At 38.3% G+C, this 12,719-nt stretch overlaps 1 protein-coding gene across 7 annotated transcripts in view; it reads left to right on the top strand.

Moving 5' to 3' along the window:
• Positions 1-12,719, top strand: part of LIMCH1 (LIM and calponin homology domains 1) — a 655,781-nt gene that overhangs the window by 524,685 nt on the left and 118,377 nt on the right. For all 7 annotated transcript variants that reach the window (XM_053704014.1, XM_053704012.1, XM_053704013.1 and 4 more), the window contains one exon: positions 7,252-7,657. In XM_053704014.1, coding sequence (XP_053559989.1) covers positions 7,252-7,657 — 406 coding nt within the window. The remainder of the gene's footprint in view (positions 1-7,251; positions 7,658-12,719) is intronic.

Here is a 12,719-nt window from a genome sequence, read left to right as displayed (position 1 = left end):
TGTTTTGGTATATTTCAAAGGTAATCTGATTTTCCCTCCCCCTGTATCATCTGACAGGCATCAACCAATCACAAAATGTATACATGTATATACTGTGCACTTTTGCACATGCTCAGTAAAAGCTCAAAGTGGACATATAAAAAAATGTTCTCATTTTGACTTTTTAAATTGCATGCTTTATCTGAATAATGAAACTTTAATTTTGAATTCACTGTTCTTTTAAACTTACAAGAAGGGACCAGCAGCGAACTGATATGTATAAAATATTTTCTTGCTTAAAGGTTTTCTTGTTGCCAGGGTTGAATATCCAGAAAACGCCCGTTGATAAGGAGCAGCCAACTCATCTTTAATGTTCTTAATGAATTTAAATGATCAGTACCCTTTACAAAAAAAAAATGTATACTGTCCTTAAATTAATATACTGTCCTTACAACATATTGCATGGAACAGAATTTAGATGTAATTAGATGAGTATCAACTTTTTGGCTAACTGTTTTACTACAAGTGTTACAGAAGTTATCTTTGGTTTATTAGTTTAAACAATGTTTACAAATAAAAAAAACTTTCATACAGGTGGTGAGAGCCTACAATCCATTACTCATGGGAATTACTCTTCTCTACCACTAGAAGCAGGCAAAGATTGCCAAACCCCAATAATGCTATAAAACCCCTCCCACCTCAGACATACCTTAGTCTTTACTTTGCCTCCGTTAGAGGTGGTTGAAGAATGGAGATGTGCATGTGTTCTTCAGAGAAATGGGTTTTCAGTCTATGTGGAGGCCTGGTTCCCATCAGGCGCTCTCTGTGCCATTTAAACAGTCAGTTGTTCGGCGTGTGCTTGTCAGAGTGATGTGTTTAGGGTGTGGTTTATGATAAAATGGTTTTGCCTCATGGGAATTCCTTCATAGGATCTCTGTAATCGGTCGCAGGGACGTGTCTTCTGCCTCCCATTACAGATCTATATTATACTCCTATTCCATGACCTTTGCTGATATGTTTCAGTACTATTTTAACTGTCTGCTACTTGTTTGATAGTGGACGAGTGTCTATGGATATGTATATTTTTTTTATTATATAGACTATCATTTAGCTATATTATGGGCACTTTTTAAATGTTTAAAAATGTTTCTATATATGTAAATATATGGCCCTGGGACAGATCCTTCACTATTTCCCTTGCTTTGCGCACAGCGTTTTATTTAGTGTGCTTAGTTTTTAGTGCATCGGTCTGTTTTCAGGCACCAAGATTGTGCACGTCGGGTTTACGCTCATCGGGTTATCACACATCCATTAGGCTTCTAGGCATAACAGGTTAGTTTTGCACATAGTGTTTTGTCTGCCAGGTTAGCACACGTCCGTGCGTTTTTGTACTCATGTCCGGTTAGCGCACGTTTTTCTTGGTTATGCTCGCATTTTTGGCGCACTCTGTACCATTTAAACAGTAAGTTGTTTGGCGCGTGTTTGATAGTAATGGTTTCCTACTATGCTCAGTTTAGGTTAGCATGCATTGTCTTTAGCTGCTTTAGCAGGGGTATATGGTTTGCTTTCCTCAAAGAGCTTTTTTAAGGGTTTTATAGTGTTTATATAATTGATTTGCTATATGATACAATGTAGCAGCAGAATTCTGTACCTAAATTTACTCTAGAAACAGAGTCTCCTGAACACCTTTCTACCATTCGACAGTAGAACAGAAAAAGTTTGGGGGAGGCGCCCAAAGAGCAATCTGCTCTAATAAAGAATTAAAATCAATTCAATTAGAATCTCAGTCGCATATTCTTATGCCCATAAAATAAGAAGTCAGACAAACAATTCAGATATAATAATAATTCTTTTAAATGTTTAAGTTTTATTATTAGACAACTCTTTCATACAACTATATCAAATTCATTAATAAAAAATGGTCTTAAAATCAGTTCGTTAGACACCGGTGTCAAATCATACACACCAAACTGAGCCTTATAATAATCTCCTAAAATATATAACTCATATCAAACATTCATTCACATACACTGTACTATAAAACACTATTATTATACAATAAAACAATTATTATAAAACAATTTGCTAAGCAATTATAGATTCAAAATGTTCATGTTCCAAACGTTACAATGTTTCAGGAAATGATCTCGACCTTTAACATCTGTTTCAGTATGTATGTTTCAAATCCTCAGCGTTTTTTTCAATGTATTTAAAGTAATGATAAATGTTAGTTTTACCCGTATTTATAAGGCACACAGTATTATCCTAAAAAGCAGCAAGTTCTTAGTATTTATACAATTCATCAATGTGTTGTACTTTTTATCAAGCCAATTAGATTTCTCACAGTACCTTTTACTTTTCAGATGTACTGCACTATCCTCCGTCGGTATGTATGATGCCGCTCGTCAGCGGTTGTTGAATCCCGTAGTCAGTGAACCGGCATTTCCATTCACCAATCAGCTCCTTGGTTTTCCAGTGCGCACACTTTTTTGAAAAAGACTTCTTAACTCCTATCGCCCCAACAGCGTACCGGACCAAGTTGTATTGAAAAGATCCGATAGTTGAAGTTGCGGTTATGAGAGTATTTTCTGCTTCCAATTCATATGCAGTCAGTGCTTCGCCAACACATTGATGAATCAATATCTGAAAATGTACTACTATTCATTTGGAAGTACTTCCTTAATGACTGTTTTTAGTCCGTAGAATCCTTTCATATAAGCTTTTTTTTTCTACAAACTGGTTATATTATGAGGCCATATACTTCTATTGCTGATATATCTGCTGCTATCAGTTTTCTGATGACCCTGCAACAAATTCTTTTATTTTTGATGCTGTGTTTTGATATTATGATAATGTCAAAAGCATGTCTTTAGCTATTCTTACCAGGAGGGCTTTGTGACATTAATCCTGGAGTTCCTATATGGTGTCTAAATCTAGATTGCCTCTTTCTTTTCTAGGAAAGACGTTATTTGGGTCTGATTTAAATTCTATTTTTCTACTATGACTTGGGGGTAAAGGAACTTTTTTCCCTCAAAGCTGGAAGTCTAAAGGAAAATCCAAAGCTCCTAATCGTTTGAAAACTGACTCCTTTGTTCAAAGCAATTCCTCTGGTTCAGTCTGGAGGCCTAATGCTAACTGGAACAAGTCCACACAGGGTAAGAAATCTGTTCCGGCTCTAAATCTGCATGAAGGTGCCGTCCCCTGACCCAGTAGTCCTGGTAGGGGGCAGAGTTCACTTCTTTTGGGAGGCTTGGTTTCAGCCTGTTCCATATCCCTGAGTTCAGAATATTGTTTCTCAGGGATATTGAATTGAATTCAAAACAAGATTTCCAGGGGAAGGTTATTTTCTGTCTAATGTTTCAAGGAATCCTGTAAAAGCTTTTTCTCAATCTGTCTGAGATCTAGAAGATATAGGAGTGATTATTCCAGTTCCCTTGCAGGAACAGGGGATGGGATTTTATTGTAATCTCTTCATTGTTCCAAAGAAGGAAGGCACTTTCAGATCAGTTTTTGGATCTAAATACTCTGAACAAGTTTGTAAGGATTCCATTTTTCAGAATGGTCAGTTTATGTCAACTATAGATTTTAAGTATGTTTTCCTTCATGTTCCATTTATCTTAGAACATTACCAGTTTCTAAGTTTGCTTTTCTGGACAAGTTTTTTTAAGTTTTGTTGCTCTTCCATTTGGTCTATCTACAGCTCCAAGAATACTTACCAAGGTTCTGGGTGCCCTTTTTTCTGTAATCAGAGCCCAGGGTATTGCAGTGTTTCCTTACCTGGGCAATATCTTGGTACTAGCTCCATCTTTTCCTTTAGCAGAATTTCTCACCATTCAGCTATTGTTGTTTCTTCAAACACATGATTGTAGGATCAATTATTCTTTGATTCCTCAGACAAAGGTTACTTTCATAGGTGCCAAATAGACTCAGTGTCCATGAGTCTTTCTCTAACGGAGTAGGGAAGGATGAAATTGGTATCCGTTTGTCTGTACCTTCAGTCTTTTTCAATTAGTGGCTCTGTTTAAGGAAGTTCTAGGTCTCATAATTCAGATAAAACGAGGATTGAGTCCTTGTGAAGGTGCGCACATATGAGAAGCAGAGCACATAAAACAGAACCAGTCTCGGGGGAGGCAAGGTAATACCCCACCACAGGCCACCCGATCTGACGGCAGCACTCCCGAAGGTAGGATAATGGCAGATATCTGTAGGAGCAGAGAACAGAAAGACGTCTGTGTTTGTCCGCCGTAGCGGATTGGACCACTGGAGCACTAGAGCCTTCCTCCTATTGGACCGTCTGGCGGGCGACTAAGGTTCCGTCCTGTCTAGTTTGGCATACGTCTATGCCATCTCACTTGTGAGTATTTTTCCAATTGTGTGTGCTGTCTGCTCCTACCTGCTTTTTAGCGACACCACGATACTGTCCCATAAGGCGCCTCTTTCTGTTCTCTGCTCCTACAGATATCTGCAGGTCTCATAATTGCAGCCTTAGATGCAATTCTATTTGCACAACTTCACATGAGGCCTCTTCAGTGTTGTATGCTGCGTCAATGGTGCAGATATTATACTCAGCTATTTCAGAAGTTATTCTTAGATTCCAGTACAAATCAGTCTATGACTTGGTGGCTAAATCATCAGTTTATTATTCAGGGGGCTTCTTTTGCTCATTATGCCTGATCTGTGATTACCACAGATGCAAGTCTTTCCGGTTGCAGAGCTGACAGCACAGGGGATTTGGGATACTCGGGAGTTGAGGTTACCTATCAATATTCTAGAACTCTATGCAGTTTTTCAGGGTCCTTTTAAAAAAGGGAGTCTTACCTCTGTTTCCAGACAGACAATGTCTCAATCAGAAGCTTACATCAACCATTAGGGGGGAACTCACAGTTCCTTGGCTATGATGGAGATATCTTGAATTCTCTCTTGGGCAGAAGACAATTCTTGCCTAATCTCTGTGATTCACATATCAGGAGTGAACTATTGGGAGGCAGATTTTCTTAATTGTCAGTTTCTTCATACAGGAGAGTGGTCTCTTCATCAGGATGTTTTCAATTTTATCTTTAGGGTCTACCAAAGATAGATCTGATGGCCTCTCGTTTGAACAACAAACTTTCCAGGTACTTTGCGAGATCAAAGGATCCTCAGGCAGAGGTAGTGGATGCTCTAGTAGTTCCTTGGTCATTACAGCCTGCTTATCTTTTTCCTCATCTGGTTATTTTCTCCAGAGTAGAAGTAATTTTTAATCCTGATTGCCTTAGCGTGGGTCACAGGAATTGGTATGCGGATCTGGTTCAAATGTCTAGTTGCCCTCCTTGGCCTCTTACTCTGCGGTCAGACCTTCTGTCTCAAGGTCCTTTCTTCCATCTGGATCTAAAATCTCTGAACTTGATGGCATGGAAATTGAATCCTTAGTTCTGATATATAGGTTTCTCAGATTCTGTGATTCAGGCTTGTAAGCTTGTTTCTAGGAAGATGTATCAGAAGGTTTGAAAAACTGTAATTTCCTGGTGTGTAAATCATGTTTTTTCCTGGCATTCTTTTAGAATTCCTAGGACTCTTCTATTTTCACAGGATGGTTTAGATAAGGACTTCGAAATGGCAGTTTTCCGCTTTTTCAGAAAGATTGCTAGTTCTTTGTTTTGTTAGGCTCTGGTCCGAATTAAAAATGTTATCAAGCCTGTATTCTCCTCCTTGGAATCTCAACCTAGTGTTAAGGGTTTCGCAGGCTCCTGCTTTTGAGCCTATGCATAAATTAGACATTTAACTTCTTTCATGAAAGTATTTTTTCTTTTGACCATATCTTCTGCGGAAAGAGTTTCTGAATGGTCTACTCTTTCTTGTGAGTGTTCTTATCTGATTTTTCAACTGGATAGGGCTGTTTTACAGGCATCATTTATTTTTTTTGCCTTTGGTATGGTTTTTTCTTCAGAAAACTTTGGTAGAAAGATTGTTGTGCCCTCTTTGTGTCTTAATCATAATAATGCTACTGTAAGATCTTTGCATTCTCTAGTTGTTGTTAGGGCATTGAAATATTATGTTGATGTTTCTAAGGTTTTCAGACAAACCACTGGTTTGTTTTTTATTTTCTCTGAGCCTAGGAAAGGTCTTAAGGCCTCTGCTATTTTTATAGCCTCTTGGTTGAAACTTTTATTTGACAGAGATTATTTGGAGGAAAGTCAGCCTCTGCCACAGTGGATTACAGCTCATTCTACTTGGTCAGTTGCCACGTCTTGGGTTTTTAAGAATGAGGCTTCGGTTGATCAAATTTGCAAGGCAGCTACTTGGTCTTCCTTGCATACTTTCCCAAAAATCTACCGTTTTGATATTTTTGCTTCCTCTGAAGCAGCCATTGGTAAAAATGTTCTTCAGGCAGTTGTCTCAGTTTTAAGTTTATGCCTGTTTTTTAGGTTTATTTTAAGAATGAAATGTCTTTGGAGATTTGGATTTCTTTTCTCGGTAAAAAAAAAACAACCTTTTTTTTAATCCCTCCCTTTGTTATTACTCGTAAACAGCTTGGGTATTAATTCCCATGAGTAATGCATCATGGACTCTCACCACCTGTATGAAAGAAAACATAATTTATGCTTACCTGATGATAAATTAATTTCTTTCATGGTGGTGAGAGTCCACAAGCCCCTCACCCTTTGTTTTTTGGGATTATATATTTTTCCCTGCTCTTTTTATAGCTCTTATTCCTTTTTCCTGCCTCACTTACTTGGCTATACATTATACTAAGATATGTGTAAGGTGGAAGCAATTTTATTGAGTTCTTGGGGTTTGGGAATCTTTGCCTCCTCTTAGTGGTAGAGAAGAGTAGTAATTCCCATGAGTAATGGATCGTAATGAATTTATCAGGTAAGCATACATTTTTCCTTTTAATTGTTCAAATTGGACCTTGTCTAACATTTGCTGTCACTCAGCATGGAGAAATAAAGGCATATTGTATTGCAAAAATGGCATGCGCTAATTTGTTAAATCATGTAATTTTACATGACTGAACCCACTTCTTGCGGCTCTTGGACAGGACTTTACCTATGCGTTTTAACCCCTTTGTAAGGGTTAAATATATCTTTAGCTCAGGTCAGTAATGCTATAATTACCGACTGTAATAAATTAAAGACGGCCATTTTGCATTACAATATCCATTTAAGTAAAAATAAATCACACTGCATAGATTTGTATAAAGTGCAAGATCGTTTTGTAAGAATAATCCTTCTGTTTTGCAATATGCAGCAAATGTCATGTAATGATTTTTTTAATCTTCTTTCTCAAAAGAGAACGTCGAGAGAAACAACTACATGAAGCCTATAAAAATGCCAAGTCAAAAGCGGAAGCAGAGAAAATATTACAGAAATATATAGAAAGGTTTACAATAAGTGAAGCTGTTCTTGAACGGTTAGTGATGCCAAAAATCCTGGAAAGGAGTCATTCGGTTGAGCCAAGCCTATTATCCTCTTCAGAGGATCCAAACCCATTGAAGTATCTGAGGCAACAATCATTGCCATCCTCAAAGTACACAGCAACTGTAGAAGCAACCATAGCCTCCAATATGGACACATTTGTGAAAGCAACACCAGATCGAACATCACCAAACAAAGGTTTATCAAAGGCCGTGCCTATGCTGACACCCAAGCCTTACTCTCAGCCGAAGAACACACAGCAGATTCTCAAGACTTTTAAAGTAAGCTTAGTATAATCACTGAAAAGAGATCAAAGCAACATTATTTGAAAGATGTTAATACTACTTGATTACAGTTGTCATTTAAAGCTGTAGTTTTCATTTCACTTTTAAAGATTTCCAGGTGTTTTTGTTTTGTTTTTGTTTTTAACACTAGATCATGCATTTCATGGGCTGTTACTAAGGATGATAACATAAGAAGGAAAGTGCAAACTCATTAAGATGCATCACTTTTAGCATATATAGACCTATTTCTTGAGGTTAGCAGAAAAATACTAACGTTGAGAAAATATTTATAACATGATGTGTGTGTTGATTAAAATATTTGTGTAATCCTATAGTATACTGCTTTGTTCCTTCTTGGAGTAGGGAGAAAGCATCCCAACAGTCTTCCGAGGTCATAATCTGTGTTGGTTTTAGTTATGTTCCTTTCTACAATTTACTATGCAAGGGTCCAACCAACCATGATCACCTAGATAAAGGTAGCCTTTTGCTGTTTTTGTCTTACAAGCCTTTCTGATCTGTGAACATATTTCCTAATGCAGCGATTTTCAACCAGTGTGCCGTGAGAGATCCTCAGGTGTACCACGGCAGACTGACAGGCTCATCATCATTTTAGTTTAAATTGTTTTTTTAATTGTTATTAGGCCCTGGGCTATCATATGACAGCACACAGTCAGTCAGTGCACGACGCAGTCACAACAGACATAGGTTTTTCGGCGAACGTGACTGCAGGTGCTGCTGTGTGCTACTACAGAGTGAGGCTGTGAATTCAGGTGTGGCCCGCATTGTCTCAAGGACAGGATGAGACAGTACCAGGCCGCTCAGAGACACTAGTCAGTCTCTCTCTCTAAGTCAGAAGTCCCGGTATAGTAAGTGAGTCTGTCAACTCAACCACACTTAGTTCTTGTGCTCAGGTCAGCCTCACATCATAGAACCCTGACTCATCTAGAGTGGACACTCTGCTCAGACTGCTGGCCACTGCACCCACCACAGGTAAGATATCATCTGATAACTAGTATTATCTGATATAACTCATTGGGCACTCAGAGTCACTGTTGTGTATTTATAACAGGCTCTCACTACTATAATTTTCTTTAAAAAGTTAGTCCTTGTAATCTGTACCCCTCCGCTACTTTTGTGTTCCCCAATATCCACCCCCATGCTTGTCACCTGTCTCTGATCTCTATCCCCCTGCTCTTGTTCATCATAATATTAGTGGAATGTAGTGCTTAATGCCTAACATTTAAAAATACTTGCTTTCTATGCAGATTTTTTTATTGTCCTATCTTTTATAATTAGATTAAATTTGATAGTACAATAAAAAAAAATCTACATGGAAAGCAAGTATGTTTAAATGTTAGGCATTAAGCATACTGTCATCTGTCACCTGTCAAAATACATAAATCTTCAGAGTTGCCTTTTTTGTTTCCCACATAATAGTTTTTCAATGTCTTACTGATGCATATTTATTATTTATGAGTTAAGCAGGTGCAATGAAAAATATGATAAGGTACAGTTATCAGACAAAAAGATATTTCATGGCGTGCACACATTTGAAAATGTATTTTATTAAATGGACATGGGACCATTTTTTTTTATTTCATGATTTAGAGAGCTCCAGTTCCCATCCTCCATCCGCAGATTGCTTCTCCTGTTCCCCACTCCATATCTCATCTCCAGTCTCCAACCTTCATCCCTCTGTCATTTACAATCTACAGTTCTTGGCTTCCAACTTCCTGCTGTAATCGCCACTCCCCACAACCTCTTTACCTCTTGATCTAATATCCTGTCCCCATTCTCCAGTCCACACTTCTTCAAAATATATATAATCCCACAAAAACTAATATCAAAGCCTGTGGCCCCACAGGACACAAGTGATCATATTGACTACTACAGAGTAGTCAATCTGATCATCTGTGTCCTGTGGGGCCAAAGGCCTTAGATACTAGTTTTTGTCGGATTATATATATTTTGAAGAAGTGTTAACTGAATTTGGCCCTGCGTTCCAATTGCATAAACACCTATTCACTGTATGCATGACAGTGTGTATATGTTTGTGTCTGTGTGTGTGTATGTTTGTGTGTGTGTGTATATATATATATATATATATATAACCCAATGCACAAACACCTACTCACTGTATATATAGGTATGCATGACAGTGTGTATATGTGTGTGTGTGTATGCATGCATGTGTGTATGTATGTATGCTTGTGTGTGTTTATATATATGTGTGTGTGTATATGTATGTGTGTGTGTGTGTGTGTGTGTATGTATATATATATATATATATATATATATATATATATATACAGTGCTCTACATATAACACTTTTTCCCAGTGCGTGCGGGGGACTTTTCCCAGTGCGGGGGTGTCCCTCTTTCAAATTTCGAAATATTGGGAGGTATGTGACAGGCTCATCAGGCAGACAGGCATTCATCATTTACATTCATGACATTTACATTCATTATGATTGTTTGTGAATGAATGTCAATATGTCATGTATAGTTTGTAGGAGGCATAGCATGACAGCACAGAGTACAGTATGTGTGTGTGTGTGTATCTATGCATATATATGACACACACACAAACACACACACACATATATATATATATATATATATATATATATATATATATATATATATATATATATATATATATAAATATCTATGTGTGTGTCTCGATAAAATATAGGGCTGCTTTTTATTCCCCTGCCTTCTTGCTTAAGTGCACTCCTGAAGTGGAACAGAAGCTGGTAGCTGCTGCTACCCTACATACTCATCCGGACATGCAGGGACTCTCTCAACTCCCACACGGTTCTCCTACAACAGCGATGGATAATTACTTGAAAAGGAAAAATGCAGACTCTGAGCTAGGCCCTGGAAATAATTCAAAAGAAGAGCCTGGTATGAGTGGTGAACAAAAAAAAAGCAAAAACTGTGAGCTCAAGGCAATACAATAAAAGTTATCTTTCGTTTGGATTTACTTTCACCAGGGATCCAACTGTACCAACACCATTATGCTTGGTGTGTGAGGAAAAGCTATCCAACCATGCCATGGTCCCAAGTAAGCTTAAACGCCATTTCCAAACAAAACACCCGTCACTTCAAAACAAGAACACAGACTATTTTGTTCGCCTGCGTAAACACAATGAGAAGCACGCAATTTTAATGAAAAAAAATACAAAGGTGTCTGAGAGAGCTCTCAAAGCTGGCTACTTAGTAGCTGAACTCTTAGCCAAATCAAAAAAGCCACACACTATAGCAGACATTAATATTACCTGTCTGCAAAGCCATTGTGGCCAAGATGCTTAGCCCTGACGCGGTTAAAGAAGTATCCAAAGTCCCACTCTCAGATAACACAATTGCTCGACTTATTGATGACATGTCTGCTGAAATTGAAAATGTTGTTTTGGAAAAGATACGCATCAGTGGGAAATTTGCACTGCAACTTGATGAGTCTACGGACATTAGTGGACATGCTCAACTCTTGGCCAGTGTGCGCTTTTTGGATGGAGACCCCATCAGAGATAACTTCCTATTTTGCAAGGCATTACCAGAAAAAACAGGAGAGGAAATTTTTCGGGTCACATCAGATTATCTTGAACAAGGTGGACTTAAGGGAGAAAACTGCAGGAGTATCTGCACTGATGGAGCTGCAGCTATGGTTGGGCGCACAAAAGGCTTCGTTAGCAGAGTGAAAGAGAAACACCCAGATGTTGTTACACACTGTTTTTTGCACCGCAAGGCGCTTGTTGCCAAGACTTTACCAGCAGACCTAGCTTCTGTGTTGGATGATGTTGTGCACATGGTAAACTTCGTAAAGTCAAGGCCTCTGAAAAGCCGCATATTTGCATCATTGTGTGAAGAAATGGGTGCAGAGCATAAAGCCTTATTGCTCCATACGGAGGTCCGACAGTTGTCGCGCGGCAAAGTGCTGGCCCGTGTTTATGAGCTACGGGAGGAACTAAAAGTGTTTTTGACTAATGAGAGATGCGATGACGCAAAGCAGCTTGCAAGTGATGAGTGGTGTGCAAGGCTGGCATACTTGGCAGATATGTTTCAGCATCTGAATGAACTGAACACACAAATGCAAGGCCGAAATCAAAACCTGCTCACAAGCACAGATAAAATTAACGGATTCCGTTCAAAGCTGAACCTCTGACGACAACATCTGGAAAGTGACAACATTGACATGTTCCCACTCACCCAGAAATGGCAAGGAGATGTCAACACTTCTGTGCTGTTTGAGATAATCAGTAAACATTTGAAAACCCATGAGGAGAAGTTGTCATTTTATTTCCCCTCAACCTCCACTGAATGCCTTGACTGGGTTAGAGACCCATATAGCTCAGGAGCAGTTTTTGGAAAGGACATGACTTTGCAGGAACAGGAGGAACTAACTGTATTGAGACAAGACCATGGTTTAAAGCTAAGCTTTGCTGATCTACCTTTGGACAGTTTTTGGTTGACTGCTGCCAAGGAGTTCCCCATTCTGGCAAACAAAGCTTTTTCAACATTTCTCCCATTTTCCACAAGATATCTATGTGAACTGAGCTTTTCAAGCATGACTGCTATAAAAACTAAAAACAGAGAGAGACTGAGGGCTGTTGAGGAAGAGCATAGTGTGTGCCTTTCTTCAGTTCCTGTCAGGATATCAGCTTCGTGTTTATCTAAACAGGCCCAGGTTTCACACTGAGTTAGTAACTATAAACACATTGAGAGACTAAACTGTTCCTTTTGTTTATTGTTCATGTTTCCTTACTACTGTTGTTGTTCACTTTGGTGTACCACTGTACTGTATTTTTGTAATAACTAACTTTTTCTTCATTGTTCATTTTTGTTTTTGCACTTGTTGCTGTTTTGTTGTTAATGCAGGTTGTTGTTCTCAGTTATATTTTGATTATTATTATTGTGCCTCTAGCTTTGACAATACAGTTATAGTGACTGTCATGCTAATAGAGCTTAATTTAATTGAATTGACTAAAATTGACTAAATTGTTCATATACTGTATTGATTAGGCTACAATGTGTGATTTTGTAAAATTTTTGGATGGTG

The sequence above is a fragment of the Bombina bombina genome, chromosome 2, assembly GCF_027579735.1.
Source record: "Bombina bombina isolate aBomBom1 chromosome 2, aBomBom1.pri, whole genome shotgun sequence".
NCBI classification, from domain to species: domain Eukaryota; kingdom Metazoa; phylum Chordata; class Amphibia; order Anura; family Bombinatoridae; genus Bombina; species Bombina bombina.
The sequence above is the reverse complement of the archived record's forward strand: the minus strand, read 5'-3'. Positions and strand labels throughout refer to the sequence as shown.